At 37.9% G+C, this 22805-nt stretch overlaps 1 protein-coding gene and 1 long non-coding RNA gene across 2 annotated transcripts in view; one reads left to right on the top strand and one right to left on the bottom strand.

Annotated features, from left to right (window-relative positions):
• Positions 1–21536, top strand: part of LOC109375107 (uncharacterized) — a 45124-nt gene extending 23588 nt beyond the window's left edge. The window contains exons 3-4 of the long non-coding RNA XR_002122510.1: positions 12585–12647; positions 17817–21536. This is a non-coding gene — a long non-coding RNA (uncharacterized LOC109375107). The remainder of the gene's footprint in view (positions 1–12584; positions 12648–17816) is intronic.
• PPP1R42 (protein phosphatase 1 regulatory subunit 42) overlaps positions 1–22805 on the bottom strand; it is a 37451-nt gene that overhangs the window by 1186 nt on the left and 13460 nt on the right. The window contains exons 6-8 of the mRNA XM_019630308.1: positions 12937–13054; positions 8964–9095; positions 5101–5258 (exon numbers count right to left, since the gene is read on the bottom strand). Of these exons, the coding sequence (XP_019485853.1) occupies positions 5101–5258; positions 8964–9095; positions 12937–13054 (408 nt within the window). The remainder of the gene's footprint in view (positions 1–5100; positions 5259–8963; positions 9096–12936; positions 13055–22805) is intronic.

The raw sequence follows: 22805 nt of genomic DNA, 5'->3' as shown, positions 1-22805 counted from the left end.
CTATTATCTCAACAAAGAGCACACTTTAACTTGATCCCTATTAACAGTGCAAATACTATTTTTATAGTATGTCACTCTTTGGAGTTCTTGTCTAGCCTTCCAGAAAGTACATGGCTTTAGAGTGCTATAAATTTTATTTCAGAGTGTGGTGTAGGTCTTAAAATTATACTTGTCTTTTTTTTCTAAGTAGGTCAAATAATTTGTCATCTGAACTCTAGAATGTAAATTGATCACACATATAGTGAAGAAACTGTATTGCATATATATCATACCTAAGTTTTATATAATTGGTGCTTTTTTCACCCTTCTACTATTTCCCTCATTGTCTAATTAAAGTATAATTTACATAAATTCACTCTTTTGAGGATATAGTTCAGCAAGATTTGATAAACATATATAGAGTCACGTAACTACTACCACAGTAAAGATATGAACATTTCATTACCCCCACTCCCCAATTCTTTTGTGCCCACCCTTTGTAGTCATCCCCTGGTCCTTGGCAACTACTGATCTGTTTTCTGTCTGCCTTTGCCAGAATATCAGAGAATCATACAGTAGCCTTGTAAGTCTGGCTTCTTTTGCTTGAATAATGCTTTTGAGGTCTATCCTTGTTGTTTCATGCATCACTAGTTCATTCCTTTTTAATGCTGAGTAGTCCATTGTGCGGATATACTGTATACAGTTCACCCATTCTCCAGTCGAGAGACCTCTGGGTTGTTACCATTTTTTTCGTGAATATGAATAAGCCACTATAAACATTTGGGTACAGATTTTTGGTTTGGGTACAGATTTTTCTGTGAGTATAGGTTCATTTCACTTCGGAAAATACCTAGGAATGGAACTCTAGATGTGGCAAGTCTATGTTTAACTTTGTAAGAATATGTCAAACTATTTTCCAAAGTAGCTGTGCTATTTTTGAATTCCCACCAGTAGTGCCTGAGAGTTCCAGTTGCTCCATATCCTTGTTAGCATTACTAGATTTTTTTCTTATCTATTTTAATAGATACTTTTTAAGAAAAAATTGATCCAATAATTTAAAATCAGGTGATTTCACACTCTGGATATCTTGCTTGCCTGCTAGTGTGATTTCTCAAGTTCAGCCTATCTGCCTGACTGCATTGTTTGGGAGCCATGTAGCTGTAGCTGCCTTTAGTTGGACATGTGCTCTCCAGTTCCCCTCACTTACTTTACCTGCCTATACCTGAGGGCATTTTTGAGACCTTCTTGCAGAGTAGTTGCGAACTTGGCTTTTGGAGTCAGTGACCTGGATTCAAGTCCCAGCTCTGCCTCATGACAATAGTGTGACTGCGGGTCCCATCTCCAATGCTCATTTCCCATCTATAAAATGGGGCTGGGAGTATGCTCATCTCCAAGGGTTCTACTGGCTTGTTTTTTTTGTTTCAGTAATGAAGATTCAGCTTTCAAAATAGACATTTTAGAATGGAAAATAACTAATATAATTCCTATTAACTAGATGTTACATAACTCTTGTTCCCAGAGTAAGCCATTGACAGAGTTGAGACTAGAAGTCACAAAAGCTACCTTAGGCTATTTTTAAAACTGTTGCTTACCATGATTGCTTTTTTTTTTTTTGAGAGGCGTTTTCCTAATTTCAAGAGTTCTTTAAGAACTGCAAATCAAAATCTTAACATGATACCTACATTACTGATACATAAGTTTATTTTGCCTATAAAATCAATTAGACTGAGGTTAGGTTCAAGACAACAAAATTAAAGGCATTTAGAGCTTTGCAAATAAATTTATATAAGATCACCCTAGAGTTTTGTGACTAAAAAATTTTTCTAAGTTTTAGACATTCTTTTTCAAGTACATAGGAGATCTGTTGTTGCAACTGATTAAACCTTAACAATGGTGAAAGCAAGTTATTTTTACTATTTGTAAAGTTCACTTTTTAACTCAAATCAATGCTTCCATATTCTAGCGGAAGATAGTAGGAATTTTATAAATAGTTAAATAACATACAGTGAACATTTCCTGTGAATTATGGGTCCCAGAGACTCACATTCCTTAAAGGTATCTGAAACTAAGGACATTCTAACCCAGCTAGAAAGTTAGTATTTTTGCATTAACGAAAGAGATGAATTGACCCTATTGACATTGCTTGGGCTTGAAAGATAGTTAAATAACCAAGCAACCATCTGATTTTTTCATTGTACAGTGCTCTACAGTATTCTCAGAGGGTCTTATTTACAAGATATAAATGCATTTAATGTCTATTTTTAAATTACTAAGGCTCAAGCACCTCTGAGCATGTTTGAAAAGAGAGGAAACACCTGTCAGAAGTATTTACTGTGACAAACACAGAAAGAGGCAACCATGTGTGCATTTTAGTTTAATACCATATATTATTTCTAATTGAACAGTGAAGGCATTTGTTCAGAATCAGCTTTTAAATAAAAAATAGTTTTGAACTAATCTTTAATTAAAGTGTACATTGATAGTATCAAGTTCAGTTTGAGGGTCAAAAACAACGTCAATGAGTCTGACTTTTTCCTCCCTGTAGGGAGAGAAGGCTTGTGTAAATATACACTAGCACAGACTGCACGCATTTATAAAGGAGGCAGAAAACATTTCCCTGTCGTTGGACACATGTTGCTTCACTGTGTTCCACAAGGATGCAGGCACAGCTCCCAGTGCGTGGAACCTTAAAGGAGCGTGGGGCACACGCTGGCCGCGTCTGGAAGAAGCACTCTAAGCTCCTTTCCACCTCTGAGCAGGCTCCCCACCTCGAATATTAAATGGAGACTGTAGGCCACGTGCCTGCTGATGCCAGCTTATTCTCCCCCTTGAAGTAATTCACCAGAAGAAGGAATTGCTTCAATCAACATTTTAGAAACTAAAAAAATCTATTCTTTGTGCTTGGGCTGGGTATTTTGTTTATAACAATTTAATGACCTTCTAGCTTTATTCTCATTATCTCGTAGCTTTACACTAAATTAGATACATGTTGGCAGTCGGCACACACTAAATATCTGTATCAAGAGCTTAATGAAATCCCACCATACATTGGATCACCTTTTACTAAAGACAGGTTAGCACTGATACTCCCATTTAATAAGGCAAATCTTTTGTGATAAGGAAATGCTATTTTGGCATGCCCTCAGTAAAAATGGTACCTAAGGAGATAAAATATTTAAAACGAAATATTTATGTAATATTTTTTTTCACATTATAAAACTGAAGATTTGGGACTGAACATAATCAACTTTACTGACAGTGGTGGAAGCAGGACATTCTTTGTGTTCTCTTCACAGGAACCCCTCTATTCTGCTGGCTGCTTTTAGGGGAGCCTGTCTTTGTAGTACAGAGTAGTGAAAAATGCATTTAGCTCTGTATGGAAGGTTCCTAGTAAGGAAAAATGAGGATTTATTTGCTGTTTCGTCAGTGTAGTCCTAGGGATTAGAGCTTTGCTTGGGGCCAGAGAATATGTGGTATGTGTCACAGCTCACAACTGATCTTCGTGTGTGTGGCAATGTATAGAGTTTAGCGACTTTGTTTTCTGAGGCTGTGGTCATTTTTATTGTTTTCTTGAACATCTTGATGATATACCAGCAAGACCTTTAAAAGCGCTTGGCAAGAAACAAAACTCAAGAACACTGTTGTGGAATTGACACCAGTTGTGTAAATCTTTAAGAAACTCCTGGGGTGCTACAAAGTGGCTAAGGTTTTGGTGGTAGTCACAGTGGACATAGGTAAGCAGTAAAGTAACTTTTCACACAGCTTCCAGGGCTTTTGTTGTTGTTGCTTGTTTGTTTTTGTTAATGGAGAGGAGGCAAGACCCAAACTGGGACTCCTTGTATATATCTTTTCTCCTCTCCCCAAATGAAGCATTTTCCAGACTCCCAGGACCCCCTCTGCCTTCAGCCTCCATCCTGACACACCTAAGCCAGTCTTCAGGGAACGGGGGTGGGACAGTGCGACAGTGTTGTTCGTGGGTCTTCTTCAGGTGGCTCCGTTAAGGAATGCTAAGTCTCCATCGCTTGAGAACACCCTGCAAAGACAGTCTCATGACAAGCCCACCTGATCTTCAGCAGACAGCGCTGGAAAAAGGAAATCTCTTCCAAAGCATGTCCACTGACTGATGACTTTCTCAATGAAATATGCGGTTGCCCTTCCATTATATTGTGATGACTACTATTGGAAAGATCGATAGAGCAATCGTTTTTTGCTTATAAATGGAAAAGAAGTTGAATGAATAATTGATAGGCTGTATTAGGATCTGGTTTATAATTCCCATAGTATTTATCACATTCTACAGTAATTATATCACATTTGACTCCCCAGCTAGTTTGTAGGAAGATCTTTGAGGGCAGGGCTATCTCATTTGAGATTTTATATTCAGTATTGCCTGGCATATAGCAGGTGCCTATTACATTTATGAATAAATGAAGTTATTTTCTGTCGTGACTTTTCTTTACATTGAAGCAATACCATCTTTTAAAACCCAAAATGCAATGTTCTTCTCATCAGGAGGCTCATAGCTGATTCGCATGGAGCTAAATTAGGTACATACTCAAGTTTAGAGCAGTGATTCTTAGATTAATGTGTTGGATCATAAACCCCTTTGAGGATCTAATGAACTTCTAATGGCTCCTTCAGGGACGCCAGATTAAGAGCCTTTGGTTTGGTGCAGTGGTGAAAGCAGCCCACCTCTCCTCCTGCCAGCAGATGCCCTTGCTGTTTGTCTGTAGTCATCTGCTCACTGGTGAATCACCCATCGTCAGCTGGGCCTCAGTCTCCTTTGATCTGATCCCTGCTCATTCATAACATCTTTACCTGCTGCCTCCAGGACTTTCCGGAGTCCCGTCCTACCACAGTGGGTGTATCTAGTCTGTGACTCCCAGCTCTTCTTGACCAGTCCTTCCACCTCAACTGTGTGACTGTCCGGCTACACCAACAGTGAGCTTTCCTTTCTTTTCTTTATCTTTTTTTTTCTCCCTTTGGTGCTTTGTCAAGAAGAATTGAGAACAGAGAACAAGGAGAGACAGATGAAGGGCCTGACTTCCTCTGTGCTGTTGACAGTGAGGGTGTAGCATCCCCCCGGAAAGATAAATTGCACAAATATTTGAAAGAACCTACCTGGTCTCTTCCTAATTTTGGGTTATCTTCTTGAGAGCTTTCTGAAGATGCATTTCCATTTGCAAGGTATCTCTGTGCATCAGAGAAAAAGACTACTTTTGGCTTACCCACCTGTGGGTAATAAACAGGAACTATGTGATGGATTGTTTCAAAGTTACCTGTAGCATACAAAGAATTAAAAGCATTCTGCTTTGAAACTAATAAACCAAATTGTAAACATAGCATATAACAGCATTAGACTATATAAAATTATATCTTATGAAATGGAATTAAATAAAGTTAAATAAATGTATCCATGGCAAAACCAATAAAAAATTAATATCCAAGATAAACTATCATGGACTTTCATACATAAAAACCTACACAGGAAAGTTTATAGTCAAATCTCATAGACAAAATGGGTACACCAACATTAACATCCCTTGCATTTTGCTGTTCTAAGTTTATTTTTTCAGAGTGTCTAACCTTTAGGGAGTAGATTAGTCACTTCCCTAGTTTTGGAACTATGTTCATGCCTTTCTTTCAGCACTTAACATTCATTACCCATCTTCCTCCATTCCCAGCAGTGATATCCATTTAAGTGGGGCTGCCTTAATCACTTCTGATCCCCAGTGCCTACCATAGTCCAAGGTGCTCAATAAGTGTTTATTAAATGAATAAGTGAATGTTTCTATTGAAACACTACAAAAGTACATGCTAAAAGATATGCATATATTCTGCGTGTTAGAGTGGTTTTGTTTTCAATTTTGTTATGTGGCTATATTTATGACAAGAGTTTTATTGTAAAATAATGAAGTCTGAGGTCATAGTCCCTATAATCTTACCATATATCCCTAATACAGAGCTCCAAACTTACAAGAGCATTGAAACTATGTAAATGGTCAGGAAGTACAAAACTTACTATCTTCCTAAGAATTCCTGTTCACTTACAATGTATTTGGTTGTACAGAGGTGTCTTTAAAAGGTTCATTTTAGCTATTCTGAAGATCTGAAGGTATATTATAGGAGTTGAAAACATAAATCTTCTAGACTTTAATTCATGCTTTCCATTTCTCTTGAGCAATAATGTCGGAGCCTTTGCATTAAGACCATAGTGTAAGCTATTGGCCACATACCTAAGGATAGAGTTATTGTGTGTTATATACATGTAGCCAGGGACCTCACTGTTTTTAAGCCTGACAGGGTTAAGAACTGTATCATTTGTTTGGGTGGGATGGCAAATGTGTGGGAGGTGAGAAAGAAGTATATCTATAAGTGAGCAAGGGAGAATGAGTACTCCTGAGAAAAACTCAGAGAATTTTCTCTTGCAGTTCATCTGCTTTCAATTTCAATTTCAGCTTTATTTTAATTGACTTTAGAGTCTGTTTTTCAATATAGTAAATCATATCATCTATTTGAATACTTTTAAAATTTCAAAGTTCTTTCATAATTTATTATTGCATTTTCTCCCTAGTTCCTTTTTATTTATAAAAATTGTTTACAGATCACATGTTTAAACATCTGCAGAGTTCCCTAAATCTCCACCAAACTGAAGTGAATTTCTAAGTACAAAAGACATTTTTGTCCCTGTCTAAGCTCAATTCAGCCAGTCATCCCTGGAGTGGTCACCAGGAACCAAAGGTGTTTCATGAACTTGGATAACTTGGATTAATCACTGTGGCACCTGCTATCCTTGTGACCTCAGACAAGTTATTTCATCTTTCTAAAACTCAGCTTTCTCGTCTGTAAAATGGATATAAGAATTATCTGCCCCATCGGCTATAATGATTAAATGCAGTCATGTGTATAAATATCGGAAGTGTTTGGCACAGTAAATAATAGCTCTCTTTTCTTCCCTTGCCCACTATTCTTTCCCTTTTAGAGTGCTTTCCATTTTAAATGAATGATTATTATAATAGCAATTACAACAAGGAATGAAATGATACTTCTGTGTTATAAACATTCTGTATGTCTTTTAAGAAAATTGTGGTGAGAACACTTAACATGAGATCTACCCTGTTAACAAACTTTTAAGTGTAATACATTACTGTTGACTGTAGGTACGTACAACTTTGTACAGCAGAGATCTAGAGGTCTCATCTTGCTTGACTGAAACTTGATCGCTGTTGGTTAGTAACTCCCCATTCCCCTCTCCCTGCAGCCTCTAGCAACTACCTTTCCACTCTTTGATTCTATGAATTTGACTGTTTCAGATACCTCAAATAAATGGAATCATTCAGTATTTGTCTTTCTGTGAATGAATGGCTAATTTCATGTAGCATAATGTTCTCAAGGCTCATCCATGTCGTCACATATTGCGGGATATCCTTTTCTAAGGCTAACTAGCATTCTGTTTTATGTATACACCACGTTTTCTTTATCCAGTCATCTGTCAATGGACATTTAGGTTGTTTCCACATCTTGGCGATTGAGACTAGTACTGCAGGGAACACAGGAGTGCTAATATCTCTTCGAGACCCTGATTTGAATTCTTTTGGATAAGTACCCAGAAGTGGGACTGCTGGATCATATGGTAGTTCTATTTTTAAATTTTGAGGCACGGCCATGCTGTTTTTCATAGTGGCTGCACCATTTTGCATTCCCACCAAGAGTGCACAAGGATTCCAATTTCTCCACATCCTCACCAACATTTGTCTTTTGTTTTTTTGAAAACAGCCATCCTGACAGGTGTGAGGCGATAACTCATTGTGGTTTTGATTTGCATTTCCCTGTTGATTAGTGACATTGAGCACTTTTAATATACCTGTTGGCCATTTGTAGGTCTTCTTTGGAGTTATGCCTGTTCAAGTCCCTAGCCCATTTTCTAAATTGGGTTATTAGTTTTTTGCTATTGAGTTGTAGGAGTTGCTTTTTTCTTTTGGAAGTTAACTCCATATCAGATATATGGTTGGCAAATATTTTGCCTTTTCACTCTGTTTCCTTTGCAGTGCAGAAGCTTTTTAGTTTGTCCCATTTGTTCATTTTTGTTTTTTCTGGTCTGTGCTTTTGGTGTCATATCCATGAAATCATTGCCAAGACTCATGTCATGAGGCTTTCCCCCTATGTGTCCCTCTAGGAGTTTTACAGTTTGGGGTCATATTTTGATCTATTTTAAGTTAATTTTTTGTATGGTGTAAAATAAGGGTCCTGTTTCATTCTTTTGCATGTGAATATCCAGTTTTTGCAACATTTGTTAAAGAGATTGTCTTTCCCCATTGTGTACTGTTGGCATCCTTGTTAAAGATCAATGAACCATTTATGTGTGGATTTACTTTTGAGCTCTCTGTTCTGTTCCATATGTATGTCTGTCTCATGCCAGTACCATCCTGTCTTGATTCCTGTAGCTTTATAATGTATTTAGAAATCAGGAAGTGTGATGCCTCCAGCTTTGTTCTTCTTTTTCAAGGCTGATTTGGACATTTTGTGGTCTTTTGTGGTTATATGAATTTTCGAATTGTTTTTTTCTATTTCTGTGAAAAATGCCATTGGAATTTTAATAGGGATTGCATTGAATCTGTAGATGACTCTGGGTGTTACGGACATTTTAACGATATTAAATCTTCTAGTCCTTGAACACAAAATGTCTTTCCATTCATTTGTGTCTTAATTTTTTTCATCATTTTTTTGTAGTTTTCAGTATACCATTATTTCATCTACTTAGTTAAGCTTATTCTTAGGTATTTTCTTTCTTTTTTTTTTTTTCGTGATAATGTCTACAATGGTCAAATATAAACATTACAGGTTAAATTTTCTAGGAATTATAAAAGAAGTTAAAAAACCCAAATACCTTATACCAAAAATCTAAACAAATCTTTCTTATTTCTCCCAATTTTTGTCACCGTTGTTGAATAGAAGATTCAACTACTGAATGACAGCTTACTTACTTAGGTATGAATTATTTGCATCTTCCTTCTTACTGTTCCTTTTCTTGGTGATTTTCTTGGCATCTTTGGATGCTTTCCAATTTATTAGGAATTGTCGTTCCATGGTTTTAATTTCTTTTCCATCAAGAAATTCTAGAGAAAAACATATATGTTAAAAAAATACAATATATAAATATATAGGTAAAATATATAGTTTTTTGGTTTAGGGCACATGAACTTCAGGCTGAAATACATTTCTTTTTAAAATACCTTATTTACACAATTTCTGTGTTTTTGTTTAGCTTTCATTTATTTTTAATTCTTTTCTGACTTCAAAAAGAATATGTGCTTATTATAAACAACTGAAACAGGATGGAAAAAAAACATAAAAAGACTCTATTACTATCTGTACCTCTCCTTCCCATCACTGACAAAGATAATCACTGTAAACAATTTGATGTATGGTCATCCTTCTAGGGTCATATGTACCTTATGTTATTTTTAAAAACAAAAATGTCATACTCAACAAAAAATATTACCTATTTATTTAAATAATATGGTTATTCTTAGGGAAAAGCAAAATATATTTTATCTTAAAATGAATAAGGTTTTATATATGTAACATGGTATTTGAAAAACACATATTCATATATTAATAATACTTATTATATCCTAGGACCAAGGCTATTATAGGAACAACCCACATAGCTCGCCTCTTGGTTCTATGAGGTGAGGTTTCAGCTATCTTTACATTGTGTTCCTTTAAAAAAGTTTTGAAAATTGAGCATCTTAAATTACACAAATAATTTTTGTTATGTTTTAAAATATTTGGAAAATACAAAAAAAAATGGGAAAAGAAAAAAAATAACATTGCCTGTATTCCATAACTAGAAAAAATCACTAAAGACCACTGATAACACTTTAGTATATTTCTTAGAATTTTTTTTTTAAAGATTTTATTGGGGGAATTGGGGAGGGGAACAGCTTTGGGAAATCGGGGAAGGGGAACAGACAAGTTGCTGTTCTTTTGTTCTTCAGTCTAGTTGTGGAGGGCATCACTTCACTGGCCCATGTTGGTATTATCATTGCACTCTTCCCCAGTGAGGCAGTCACTTGCTGGCCATTAGACAGCTGCTCACAGTAGCTCATGACAGCTCATGAAAGCGCATGCCAGCTGCCGGCCAGCCCCACTGCAGCCTATGCCGTTGCCTGCGACTCACCGCAGCCCAGCTCCAGGTCGAGCTGTTTGTTCACATCTTAGCTGTAGAGGGCGCAGAGTCACTGGCCCTCTATGTGGGATCCGAACCGGTGCCCCGCTGCTCAGAGCTGGCGTCCCAAGCCAACTCTTAACCAATGCGCCACTCAGCCAGCCCACTTAGAATTTTTTGTTTGTTTTCTATGTATGATGTGTATTATATAAAATTGGAATTCTCTATTTATACAGCACTATGTCCTACTTTTTAATATTGTGTTATGAGCTTTTCAACATGTCTGTCTTTAAACACAATTTTTTTTTAATTAAAGATTTTATTGGGGAATTGGGGGAGGGGTAAACACAATTTTTAATGGCTGACAGTATTCTATTGTGTGGATATACTATAAAATGATAGGACATTTTATATTACCTTTAGTACCTTTTTTAATTACATGAATACAGGTGGCCTTAATTTAATATAAAGACTTTTTTTCTAGCAAAGTTTGCTATATAGTATTTTTAAAATTAAATATATTTTCTCTCATCACCCATGTAATGTCTTCCACCTGATCCCAGAATGTAGAAAGGATGTAGTAAAAATTTTTAGATCATATTATTACAGGGAAAAATGACAATATCCTGATGAAATATTAATTGTACTACTAAAAGTATTAACATTACCACTTAAATATGATGTATAACATTGTTATACTCAAAGTACAAAATCAAGTGATGAAACTGGAAGTATAAATTAGAACCATAAACACTAGAACTATAATTGTTTCCGTATCTTGCCTCATGTACTTATTTTAACTGAATAACAGCACTCTCCAAATTATAATGTAAGAAATTGGCTAACTGTTTAATCATCATACATCCTACAGTACTTATAACAAGTCATTCTTTTGTGTTCAGTTTTCCCAACCCCTTGTATTTCCTGATAGCTTTCCAGATCTGTTTTTATTAATAATGGTATAATTGGTTAGTATATTTTGGATGTCATGTGTGTAAATCAATACGTATTTTTAAAAACATCTATTATAAGAATGAGAGAAAAATCCAAGTCTTTTACCATAGTCCCGTTTCCGTATTTTCATGTTCCAGACAAAGCTGAGGGATGACTAGGAGACTGGGCCTCAGTCAATCTGATTCTCTTTCACTTTTAGCAAGTGATCTTATTTGAGGTTGTTAGGTGTGGAGGTGGTTCAGGAGGGGAAAGCCAAGGAATGGACACAAGATTGGAGACCTGTGAGATGTGTTTTAGTGAGCTGTTCTCAGCACAAAATTTGCTTCTACTCATACTAAGTAAACCAAGTGTGAGGATTGTCATCCTATTTGGTAAGGACTGGGTTACTTACAAGAGAGAAAATGGCTCCCCTTAGTTCTTTTTACTGGGACGCATCAAACCAGGTTTTCAGTTAACTTTGTGTTGTTCGGTTTGCATTTGGGGAAAAGGAAATTAAAATAAGACAAGCTAAAAATCAAAGAGAATTTGTTACATGTGTATATATGCATAGAAAAAAAGACTGAAAGGATGTATGCTAAAGTGTTAACAAATTTAGGGCAGGATTATGAATGTTGTTTATTTTTTCTGTATTTTTTGCATTTTGTAGAAGAAATATGTATTGATTTTTTAATTGTAAAATACGTTATGGAAAAGGTTTATCTTTTAAAAACTTTGAATAAATCCTCTTTATTTGGAAATCAGTACACTTATCTCCCTATCTTTTACAGTGTTGCCTGTGGTACTGTAGCATCAGAAATGTTTCCATGAACACTGGGAGATTCTTAATTATCACATTAATTGTGTTTACGCTGTTTCCTAAGGACAATGGACTAAGACAATTGTGTATAGTGGGTGGAGAGGAGATGGACAGTTGGGGGTGGTGCATAGCAGAATCATATGCAGAGCTGTTAAAAAATATGTGTGACTCTTCTCCCTGCATATTCTCTGTTCCCTGTCATTGGCTGGTGGGGTAAAAGGTAGGCAGGGGATGACCCTCACATATGTATTTTGAATAATCATCTTGGATTTTTCTGATATGCCCCCTGTCAATCCCTTCCTACCCCAGAACCCCTGCACTAGCATTATGATTAATCAAGGTTCACTATGGCCATGAGCTGTGAAATGGTTTTGCCCTATGTTAGTTTTTACACCCAAGTTCAACATGTCACAGAAGTTCTGACACAGGAAACCCTCTCACGAACCTCTTTTGTGCGAGGGCAGTGCTTGTCTCCCGATGCTGTATAACTTGGTCCTTGTTGTATAGCTTTGGTCCATCTCCCCCAGAATAGTGCATCCTCGGGAATGTTATTATTTGTAAGGATCTTATCCTAAACAACTCCCCACCCTGCTCCACTTTCAAATGAAAGGAACTCCTGCTTGTTCTTAGGGTACCATTTAGCAAGTGTCAAGCAATGAAAACCTTGATTAATTTTATCTGCAGATCCAAGAGCTGAAGAGTCTCAGGATCTTCAGAGGATTTGTGCCTGTGGAAATTCGGCAGAAGGTGAGCAAACATGTATCACTAACCATGTTTGTTGGGAACAGCCGCATTTTCTTTTTTAAAGAAAAGGTATCTGGTGCCTTGTTTAAGTATTTCTGAACAGATATTTTTCATGCTTTACTTCTCAATTTTAACTTTTGCTCTTATTCAAAACATCAAATTTAAAGTTGACCATTTTTTATAGATTCAGATGTCATATTTATATTTCTGAAGGCTTGCTGATACATTAACTAAGAAGTGAACCAGGTCTCTTTCTTTAAGAAAATTGTATTAATACAATATGAATGTGTACCCAGTGACTTGGACACCAGTATCAGTCTGTCTCTGTATTTTGGTTTGAGACAAACAGGATTTCCATTCAGATCCATTTTCCACAGCTTCCTCCACTTGTTCAGTAAAAACTCCAAATCCTGTAATTACAGAAGAAAAAGCCAGATACAGATATTTCACAATTATCAGTATTTCTTTCATTCAGTTAACTATTTTTAAGGGTAATTACTGCTTTTCATGGCCTCCTAGCTCAGTGCCAGGTACTTAGAAAGCATAACGTAAGTCTTTTTTGGATAAAATGGTCATACTAATAATAGAGAGGGCTAAAGAGAAGGCAAAAACGGAGGTCCTGAGTTGGGAGCCACACAGCTGTTCTCTGTCACACTCCTTCAGATGGACCCAACCTGCAGCTGGCCCCAACAGTTTCACCCCTGTGCCATCCATGCTGCAGAAGATGCCCCCTATAAGTGGACCTTATGGAAGTTTCCAGATTAAGGCAGTTAAGGAGTAGTGAATAAGCAGTCCATTAGCATTGCAGGAATAAAAGAAAAACAGATGAATGGCATTTAAAAACCAGCCGGCTCTCTCAGTTTGCCCTCCTTACCTCCTCTGTCTTCCCCTATTTTGCTTCTTTTTCCATCTAGTGTCGCCATCTCTTTTTCCAATGCCTTGTCTTGTTGTCATTCCTCTCTTTGCTCTCTCCCCTTCCTCATTTAAAAAATACGTATATTTTATTTTAGCTACTATTTAATGAAAGTGAAATAATCCTTGGAGCAATTCTTATCTGTACCCCAAAGTTCTGTTTTTAATTTTAAAAATCAGGTAAATTTAACCTGTAATGAATTAGTCAAAACAAGCAATGCAAAAACTGTTTTTCTACTCTAGAGCCTTCAATTGATGTTTTAAAATTCAGGGGCCATAGGCAAAAAGAAAAAAAAAAAAGAAAGGAAAACTAACCTTCAACAGGGCAGAAACACTATTTGAAAAGCAAATGTTTTGTTGCTAATAATAATACATGTTGATAATAACTGATTCTGTGGAGAGCTTTGGTTTTCAGGGCACTGCCATATATGTGATCTTGTACGTATCTAGGGGGATTGCTATTCAGAGTTTGGGGGAGTGGGAGGATAACAGAGTTAATGAAGACTCCAGATAGCAGCAGGCAAGCACCTATGGGTCTTCCATTTGTTTTCCTTAAGCCAAGACACACATTACCATAATCAGGAAAAATCAGGAGATACAAATTATAGATTAATTCATACATGTTCTTAATTGCAAAGCTGAAAGTAATCAACAGTCCATTGCGTGGTATTTGTATTCCCTTTATCATTTCCTCACCTTCAAAGCTTGGTTCCGTTCAGCCAGAATTCTGTATCTAATTAACCTAACTATTTGTACCTTCCATCTTATTTTTTACTTGTTTCATGTTTATTGTTGCTTAGATACTTCATTTGTCCATTTTTGGAAAATTTTCAAATAATAAGATTGTATTTATTCTTTAGATTTTAGAAAATCTTTTCTTTTTTAGTATTAAGCTTTGACGGTAGTTCCCTTCCACATATTAAAAATCCCCACAAAACTCTGTCACATCTTGAAGGTAACAAATTTGGAATATGCAGATATGCACCTGTATCTACATGAAGAAATGCTATCTTTGGGGAATAATTACAAGGAAAGCTGGGTGTCTGAGACCTCCTGCAGGGTATCTGGTAGGTCCCTTAATCTTCCTGAGACCAACATCTCCCTCCATAAAGTGGTGAAAGTATTTCCAGTTCTGCCTACTTAGTTATTCAACACAATACTTCTTGAACCATGTGCTAAGTTCTGTGCTAGATTCTGAGGTATCCAAATAAATAACTTGTGTGAAAAATAGGAATTGTTTAAAAAAAATGCAGGCAATCCCAAACTTCCTGGCACAGCTGCTACCATTTGACCTTAGGCAAGCCTGCATCCTCTTTATAAAATGGGATAATTAGGATTAGTTGCTGTGGCATATAAATAAATGCCTGGAACAAAGCAGGTAATAATAAGTGCGTTAATTCTCCGCCTCTTTGCCTCTCCTCCCACCCCTGAGCTAATTTGCTTCCTCTTAATTTTGGTCAACACAGAACAAAAATTGTTTAAAGAAGAATAAGCTTCTGACCCACTGACATGCAGTTGACTTATAATCATAGACACAGACAACAGTTTAGTGGTTACCAGAGGGTAAGGGGGAGGGGAGGGCAGAAGAGGATAAAGGGGGTCAAATATATGGTGATGGAAGGAGAGCTGACTGGGTGGTGAACACAGTGCAATAGATAGATGATGGATTACAGAATTGTATACTTCAAACCTATATAACTTCACTAACCAATGTTACCCCAATAAATTTAACACAAAATTAAAAAAAAAAAAAGGAAACTCTCTTATATATAACTTCACCCTTCAGTCCTGTGTGCTGGACCATGCTCTCTCCACAGCATTTGTTTAACAGTGTTTGATACAGCCATAATTATTTTATGTGAGAATTTCACTGTATTCTTAGTCTAAAAACCTCTAAGGAAGGAATTATGCATTGCATTTTTGTATGGCGTTGGATACAATGTCCATCACTTAAAAGTTCAGTCATAATAACAATTATGAGAACTTTAAATTTGTAGAGATAAAAAGAGTCCTACAGAGCTGTGTTAATTGTTCCTCATTTGATAAATGACCCTCGACATACTCCCTCCAGTGCATGTTTATTTAAGACTAAACTAATCCTGTACTGAAATATGATTACCCTTTGGATACGCTCGGGTTGTTCATTGCCTTCCTGTCTTTAATAAAATGCTTTCACTTCCCTGCCCTTCAATAAGTTACTAAAGGGAGCAGACACTTTTCTGGATAGTCTCTGTTTGATAAATGATCATGTCATGCTATCACTCAGAGGAGTGCTGCAAAATCCTGAGCCGCCGATTCCGTTTCCCATGCAGGGCTGGTGCTATGCTCCCTGGCAGGGCGTCCTCCACAATTAATGATGGCCACTGATGAACCTGTGTTTGACCAGTGTGCTCCAATCTTTATCGGAAACGTCTGGCCCAACTGTCCTAAGTGAATCTAAAGACAGCCATTTGTCATCCCCCTGACTGCCTGTCATCATCTGCCTGGGAAAAATCTATAATTTTTGGCTTGTTCCTGACGAAACTGCGGAGTGAATAAATTTATCTTTGGGTTACTCTCCTTGTCAGGATCAATATTGAGCAGAGGTTGAATAAATTAGAAAGTGGAAAAACATGACAGGCCATGGTGGTTTGTTCGTTTGTGTCTTATAAATCAAATATTTAGTTTATAGGAGAGGCAAGCACGTCAGATTTTTTATTTCCACCATTCATTCTGAAGATCCTTTACCTCATGATAAATGGTTATCAGAAAACCAATGAAGCAAATCACTAATATAGCTGACTGTGAGATGAACTTTTCAGATCGTTTTATTGATTTAGCAAACTTTGCAGACATAAAAACTGTAGGTATAGATTTAAAAAAAATTTTTTTTAATGCACTTTTGCAAACATGATATTTATTGGACTTAATAGTGTCAGCAAGCTATAGAATGTTGGCCTTGTTGAAGTTCATGGTTCTCATCAAGCCACTTGGAGAAATGCAAAAGTTTTATTGTAAATGGTCATTAAAAGTATTTAATATTTTATTACATCGATGCATACCTATTTAAAGGAATTACAGAAAAAAAAAGGCAAAGAAATGTTAACCGAAAGTAAATGTCATTTAAACAAGAACCCTGTGAGTTAAAGAGAGTTTCTAAACTATGGAGTGTTGTATTCTTTCTCCTCTTCCTCAAGAGTTGACTTTGCCATCAGTTTTGTTGGGGCGAATCGGGTCATCTGCCCAGAGTTGTCTCAGTTATTTGCCTTCAATCTCACATTTTTCTTCCATTCCTCTTTCCCATTTTTGTCAACAAAGGAAGAGTCCCACCACTTTTCCCAAATTAATCGGTTCTCTTGATCCCATCCCCTCTTTCACTGGCCTCCTTCTCTTGGAATCTTCTTTCTTTTGCATTTCAATTCCAATCCCTCCCTGTCCTCTGTCTCTTACCTACCATCACTACACTTCTTGAAAGAGTAGTAGTCTACACCAGTGCTTCTCAAACGTTAGGTGCTTACGAATCAGCTAGGGATCCTGTTTAGGGAATACAGGTTCTGATTTGTTAGGTCTGGGGCAGAAGCTGAGATTCTACCTTTTGGAGGCCAATGCTGTTGGGTCCTATGACCACATTTGGAGTTATCCAGGTCTAGGCCACGGCCTCTGCTTCCTCAGTCACTGGGCATTCCTGTAGCCTGGGGCTTCTGAACAGCCACTGCTAACCATATTGCTTATTACTTTACCTCTCAGTCTCAATTCTTTGGCGCATCTTACACTACTGACTGCTCCCTGTATGGCTTTGTGGTTCCACATTCCTCAGGCTCCCTGGATCCTGCATGAATCTCTGACCCCACAAGTAACAAACCTCTGACCATAGGAAACCCTAATGTATAAACAGGCCGTTTTCTAAAAGTCACTTTTGAAAATGGAGAACACATCTCATAAAAAACAGTGCTATTCCTGGAAGACTGTTGTCAGAGTCAGCCCATTAAAAACAGCCCTATTTAAAGAAAAAAAGCCCAAAAAAATATCTGTGTGGTGACAGTGCTATGAAACCTCCCCATAAGGTGTCACCATGTTTCCCAAGCACTAGAGCTTCCTCTGGGGAGCAGGAGTAGGTGTCCCTGCAGCAGACCATCAGGGATCAATTCATTTGCTTTTCTATAATCTACATTTATTCCTTTCAAACAGTGTTAGTTTTCTTTTCTTGGGCTACAGCAGAAGGTGAAATCATGGCTAGAAAAACGTTTTTCTCCTATAACCCACCACATTCTCTTTTTTTAGGTTTATATGCAGACCCTTTTCAGAAACAAAAATGGCCACACTGATGACAATAGTAAAGCATCTATTCAACCAAGGAAGGAGGGGTCATCTGTACATGAGAGGAAGAACCCGATTTCGTGGGAACGCCACACTAAGCATCTCATCATACACTCTCTCCCTCCATATCTCGGCAATTTCACCCATGATGGCAGGTTCGGTGACCACTTAACCAATACGCTGAAGACTCCCACATTCTTCTGTCCACTGAGCTCCGGCCTCATGTATCCAGTTGTCTGCGTGATAGTTTCTTGGGAACACTTAAAAGGCATTTTACACTCTACATGGCCAAAACTCATGGCCTTCTCCCTCTCCCCCAAGCCTGACTCTTGAGTCCCCTGATTTCCATTGTGGAAGACAGCAGCCAGGGAACCGTCCTTGACTTCTTCTTCCACACTCCTTCTATCACCAGCAAGTCCCGTCCAGTCTGCTTCCTAAACAACTCCTCCATCTGCCCACTCACTTCATTTCCACCCCAACCCCATTCAACTTTCCATCATCTCTCACTTCCTGACTGGTCTGGCCTCTTCCAATCTGTTCTCCACACTGTAGCCCTACTGGTCTTTGCAATATGCTAATCCATAATTACTTAACCTTGGCTTAAATACCTTCAGTGGCTCCCCATGGTTCTTAGGATAAAGACAAAACTCTCTGTCATGACCTGTGCAACTTGTACCCACCAGCCTCTATATGCACTAAGCTCCACCTTCACTCGCCTGCCTCCTGTCCCTCATCTTTGCCATCCCTCATCATCTATCACCTGCCCCAGGGCCTTTGCATATGCTATTCTCTTTACCTGGTAAGCTCTTCTGTTCTCTGAGAGCTCAGCTCAGCAATCCCTTCCTAAGGGAAGCCTTCACTGAGCCCCCTAACTAAGGCAAATTCCCGTTATAACCTCTCAGGGCCACATACTTCTATTTTTAGTATTTTCCACAGGTGCAATTTTACATATTTTGGGGTGATTATGTGCTTAATGTTTCTCTTCCCCTCAATACTAAGAGCTCTTTGAGGCCAGGGACCATAAATTTTTTTTTTTGGCCCACAGTTGTCTCCCCCATTGTCTAGCATGTGCTGCCACATGGTAAGTGTTTTGAACGAGTGGATAAGATGAAATGAATGAATGCATACACGAATGAAGGGACCTGAGGTTAAAAGCAGGACATGAATTATAAAGGGGAAATTATATGGAACCATTTTGAGAAAGTTGCTGATTCGAGGGGCTGCAAGCATGGAAAGAGAGGGGAAAGACAGGATTTATCTTCTGTTTCCTCCTCTGCTACCTTCATCTCCCTCTCTCCTGTCCTAAGTCTCTGCCCTGGACCAGCTCTGGATGAGGGACTAGGAGAGATGAGGGTAGGGTTAGAGGATCCCGGTGGGAAGGAGTCCTTGGCAGCTGTGGGTCTGTAGAAGCGAGAGGGAAGGGAATGAAATCTCAGACAGCAGGAAGGGTAGAAGCCCCTGGGCCAACCAACTTCTAGGCCGCTATCCTCTGCCTGGCTCTAACATAGCAGCCGATCTGTGGCCCTCGGGCCCTCAGCAGGCTAAGGCCTGGGCATCGTTTAGGAATGTTTGTATTTGCCAGTGACACAAGTGTCTTTTTCTTTTTCTTATTATTTCTTTCACAGAGCTCCAGGGTTTCAGTTGCCATGGTAGCACTCTTCCTTGTTACCTGTGTTCCTTTTAAATTTTCTTAAATCTCTTTCTTTCTCACTGCTCAAGCCAGAATCTTGATGGGAAGTTTCAAAGTTATTTAACCACCGAAGGGACCATTATTTCTTCACTTTTATCTTATTTCATGTATTTTCTATAGGTGCATTTGAAGAACCAATGCTTGTCCATATCAAAGCAGCTGCTCTAGTGCTAAAACCCTTGGCTAATTAGAGTGGTTTTGTTAGGATTCTCTAATGATGTCCACTTCTTTTTCCCCATGGCACAGAGCTGTCTGCCGCCAAAGACTTTTAGGATGGATGTCAGTGACCTGTATGGCATGTTGAGTTTTTTCTCCCGTGGCACAGGGTTTGATGTCAGCAGCTTTGGGGCAACTTCAATCAATGAGCATAAAGAACGGAAAAATTAAAGCCAAAAAATGGAGGTCTGACCCCAGGAATACAGACAGGCAAACAAGCTAGTATTCTGACGCTGACCTTCAACATGTCCTTTGGTTAAGCCCTCAGAGGATGATTTCAAATAGGCCACAAAAGCACATTGCAAGTGAAACCCCGGCAAACTACATTCGGACTTCCAAGAAACTGTGTCTAGGCATTTTTAATTGCTGTGTCCTCTTGCTGGAAGTAAAAGAACTTGATGTTTCAGCCTCACTCCCTGGATATCTTCTCTCTATGGGAGCAAAAAGCAACTCTTGGCATATTCCAGCCTCTAGAAGTAGCTGAATGGTCTGCATTTCTTCCTCACATAGTTGAATATATTTTTAATTGTTCCTGTATTCATTCATTTGATAAATAGGTAGTATATGCCTTCTGTGGACCAGGCACTGAGCTGAAGTCTAGGGAATCCTAAAATCAGCAGAAATTCCTTTCTCTTAAAGACTCTCAGTCTAATGGGGGATATGGTGATATATGCATACAATAACAGAATTCTATTAACCAGGTGTTCCTTATCCACCAATCACTATTTTTTAAATTAGATTTTTAAAAAGCAAAGCAAAGCAATCAACACAGTTAAAACATCAAATAAGACCATAGGGTTTATAACAAAACTTAAAAGAGTACCTTAGGGCTTATAACAAAACCACTTTCGACTTTTTCAGCTATTTCTATACACACTTTCCTCCACACTGCTAAATAACAACTGCAGTTGATTGATTTTTAAATCTTAGATATTTATCTACTGAATTCCTACTATGGAAGATGATGATTTAATTTTCATAAGTACTACTGCTACCCCTTTATACTTTTTTCTCCCCATGCTGTCAATAGAGATGTACTAAAATTGTTAATCAGATTAATATTCATTGACTAGATTATTAAGCTCACTTGAAATTGTTCAGAGCTAGACCACTTGATGTACTATGATTATTTTCCCTGGAGTTAAAAATTGGTTGGTTATTTATTTGCTTAGTTTTCTATGCATTAATCACCAAGTCAGCCTGCTGCAACCTGTGCTGGTAGATCTGACCTAGGACTTCACTTCAAATTCCCTTCAGTTCATTCTGAGAATTTCCTTAGCATTTCTCCTATTTCTAGATGCCATGTCTTTCCTTTTCCTTGATTTCTCTCCTGTTTAGGTGGAACACATTTTCCAAGAGCTTCCTGAGAAAGAGTATGCAGGATGTAAAATTTTTTGAGAGCTTGCATGTTTAAAAATATTTTATACCTAACAATTGAAAAATTGACTGAGTATATAACTCTAGATTGAGAATATTTTTACCGCAAAATTTTGAAGATATTTTTCTACGGTCTTCCAGATTGAAAGGTCTGATAATTCTGATTCCATTTTGACTCTTGATTCTTTCTATCTCCTTTTTCTCTGTAGGAGCCTTTTAGGAGCTCCTTATCCTGGTGTCCTAAAAACTTGTAAGGATGGACCTGGGTGTGGGTCAGTTTTCACCCACTGTGCTGGCACTTGGGAGGTGGTTTCAATCTGGTAACTCATGTTCTTTGGTTTTGAAAATTTTTCTACTATTATTTTTATTATTTATTTTTTAACATTTTATTGTTAGTTTCAGGTGTACAGAATAACGTAATAGTTATCCTTTTCACCCTCACAAAGTAACAACCCCCCATCCCCATCTACTGCCCTCTCACCCCCTCTACTATTATTTTTAAATTAGCTTTATTGAGTTATAATTTACATACAGCAAAATGTATTCATTTAAATGACCAAACCATATACAGTAAAACCTTGGTTTGCGAGTAACTTGGTTTGCGAGTGTTCTGCAAGATGAGCAAACGTTTCTAATACATTTTAACGTCGTAAATGAGCGATGTCTTGCAATACGAGTAGTTTGTTTCCAGAACGAATTATGCTCGCAAACTAAGGTATTACTGTACATCCATATAACAACCACTATAATCAAGACAACATTTTTCATCATCACAAAAAATTTGCTCATGGCCCTTTCCAGTCAGTCTCTTCACATTCCCATCAAGTAACCATTGATCTGCTATGACTATACACATTTTTTACTTTTTAAGAGTTTCATATACATGGAATCATATAGTATATACTCTCTTTGTCTGGCTTACTTTGCTCAGTGTAATGCTTTTAACATTTGTCCGTTCTGTTGTGTGCATCAGTAGTTCATGCCTTCTTATTGCTCAGTGATACTCCGTTGCCTGGAACACAGTATATCCATTCCCCACTGAGGGAAACTTGGTTGTTTCCAAAATTACAAATAAAGTCACTGTATAAAGATTTGCATACTGGTATTTGTATGAACATAGGTTTTCATTTCTCTTGGGTAAATACCTAAGAATATGATTGCTGAGTCACATATTTAACTTTGTAAGAAACTGTCAAATTGTTTTGGTTGTCTATATTTCTATTTCATTGATTTCTGCTGTTAGTTATCTTATTTCCTTCCTTCCACTTACTTTGAATTTAATTTGCATTTGTTTTTATTGCTTCTTGAGGTGGGAGCTTAGGTAATTTTCCTTTTTTTTTTTTTTTTAAAGATTTTTATTGGGGAATTGGGGGGATGGGAACAGTGCTGGGGAATTGGGGGAAGGGAAACAGACAAGTTGCTGTCATTTTGTTCTTCAGTCTAGTTGTGGAGGATGTTGCTTCACTGGCCCAAGTTGGCACCATCATTGCACTCTTCCTGAGTGAGGCAGATCAGTTGCCGGTTGGTTTCTGGACGGCCGCTCACTGCAGCTGCTGGCGGCTCACGCTGGCTGCTGGCTACACACGGTAGCCCATGGCAATCCACTGCAGCAGGGGCTGCAGCGCATGCCTGTCGCCAGCGACTCATGGCAGCCCAGCTCCAGGTTGAGC

The sequence above is a fragment of the Hipposideros armiger genome, unplaced genomic scaffold, assembly GCF_001890085.2.
Source record: "Hipposideros armiger isolate ML-2016 unplaced genomic scaffold, ASM189008v1 scaffold_900, whole genome shotgun sequence".
In the NCBI taxonomy this organism is placed as follows: Eukaryota; Metazoa; Chordata; class Mammalia; order Chiroptera; family Hipposideridae; genus Hipposideros; species Hipposideros armiger.
The sequence above is the reverse complement of the archived record's forward strand: the minus strand, read 5'-3'. Positions and strand labels throughout refer to the sequence as shown.